General features: G+C 41.9%; 1 protein-coding gene across 1 annotated transcript in view; it reads right to left on the bottom strand.

Annotated features, from left to right (window-relative positions):
- LOC119587723 (protein-L-isoaspartate O-methyltransferase domain-containing protein 1-like) overlaps positions 1-1,286 on the bottom strand; it is a gene marked incomplete in the record, with an annotated part of 18,826 nt that continues 17,540 nt past the window's right edge. Inside the window, 1 exon segment of the mRNA XM_037936405.1 lies at positions 1-1,286. Within this exon segment, the coding sequence (XP_037792333.1) occupies positions 578-1,286 (709 nt within the window).

Here is a 1,286-nt window from a genome sequence, read left to right as displayed (position 1 = left end):
AAGGGGAGTCACTGCAGACACTGTTTATATATGCTGTATAAAAATAGTTTTTTGTTTATTTTTTGACGACGGAATTCAAACCTTCCTTTTCCCTTTATGCTTTACAGTTGCTTACCTCCTAAAACTGACTAATATTATTCAGGTTTCTTTGTGGTCTTGCTTCTCTTCCTTTCCTCTTGTTTTGCCAAATGGATGCCAATAATGCCGAAGAAAATGCTGTTCCTTGTAGCATCTGTCTCTTTCCTCACTTCTGTATCAGATAAAGCATCATGCAAGAAATCATTCCTCAGACACTCAAGTCATTACACATATTAATGCTTTATCTACTATACAATAACAAAAAGCAAAAGTAGATCGGTAAACATGCAGTTACGTTAGCCCACTTTTGTGGGATCTGCATTCTGTAATTGCACTGGCTTATTACCTTTAAATGTGACACTTGCTAGGTCCATCCATGGTTTATATGCTTTCTTCCAAGATCTGTGTATTATAGATTATGTAAATACATCTGGAAGATAGGTACTAGGAGTAATAGGACTTGGTTATCTTACTGCAGGGAACTGTTCACAGATCAAGCTTACAATTCCCTATGGTAATTCAGGTACAACTTGAGGGCTTGAGGAAGTGGCAACAGAGATATCTTCTCTCTCATCAGGGTTGAATAAGACTCGACAGGGGACGGAGGGCTACCGGAGCCTTCGTTTTCCTCTGGTCCCTCCTTGGTTTCATCGTCTTCCTTTCTGTGCTTCCACTGTCCCCTGCAGTCTTTTCCGCTCGGGTACGGGTCATCTGCATCAAGCAGACGCGTCACTTTGGTCCTTGGGGGTGAGTTGTCAGAGTAATCAGAATCCGTAGAATCAATGTCCATGTCTATGTCTTCATCACCCACGTCAGATTCTGAACTTGGTCCCTTCCCATTTTCTATTTCATCACCTACGCCACTGTCAAATTTCTCACGTTTTTTATTGGATTTTACAGACATCACTGGTGTAGAAGTCATTGGAATTGGATCAGACTGAGGCATTGTTAGGACTGATGATGATACATCTTCCTGTGTCTCTGCACTTTCTGCTCCTCCTACTTCTCCTTCTTCCTTCACTTCCTCGACTCCAGCTTCCTTGCGACTTTTGTCTTTTAAGAATGACTTCCTGGTTAGGCCTCTAAATAATTTCCGTTCCTTACTCATTTTCCCATTACCTGGTGGGCTTGGAGCGTTATCCACCTCATGCTCATCTTCCTCTTCCACTTCCTCTTCCTCTTTCAGTCCATCTAAATCTTCCTCCCTT

This window comes from Penaeus monodon, chromosome 23, assembly GCF_015228065.2.
Source record: "Penaeus monodon isolate SGIC_2016 chromosome 23, NSTDA_Pmon_1, whole genome shotgun sequence".
Classification (NCBI taxonomy): Eukaryota; Metazoa; Arthropoda; class Malacostraca; order Decapoda; family Penaeidae; genus Penaeus; species Penaeus monodon.
This window is presented reverse-complemented; position numbering and strand designations above follow the sequence as displayed.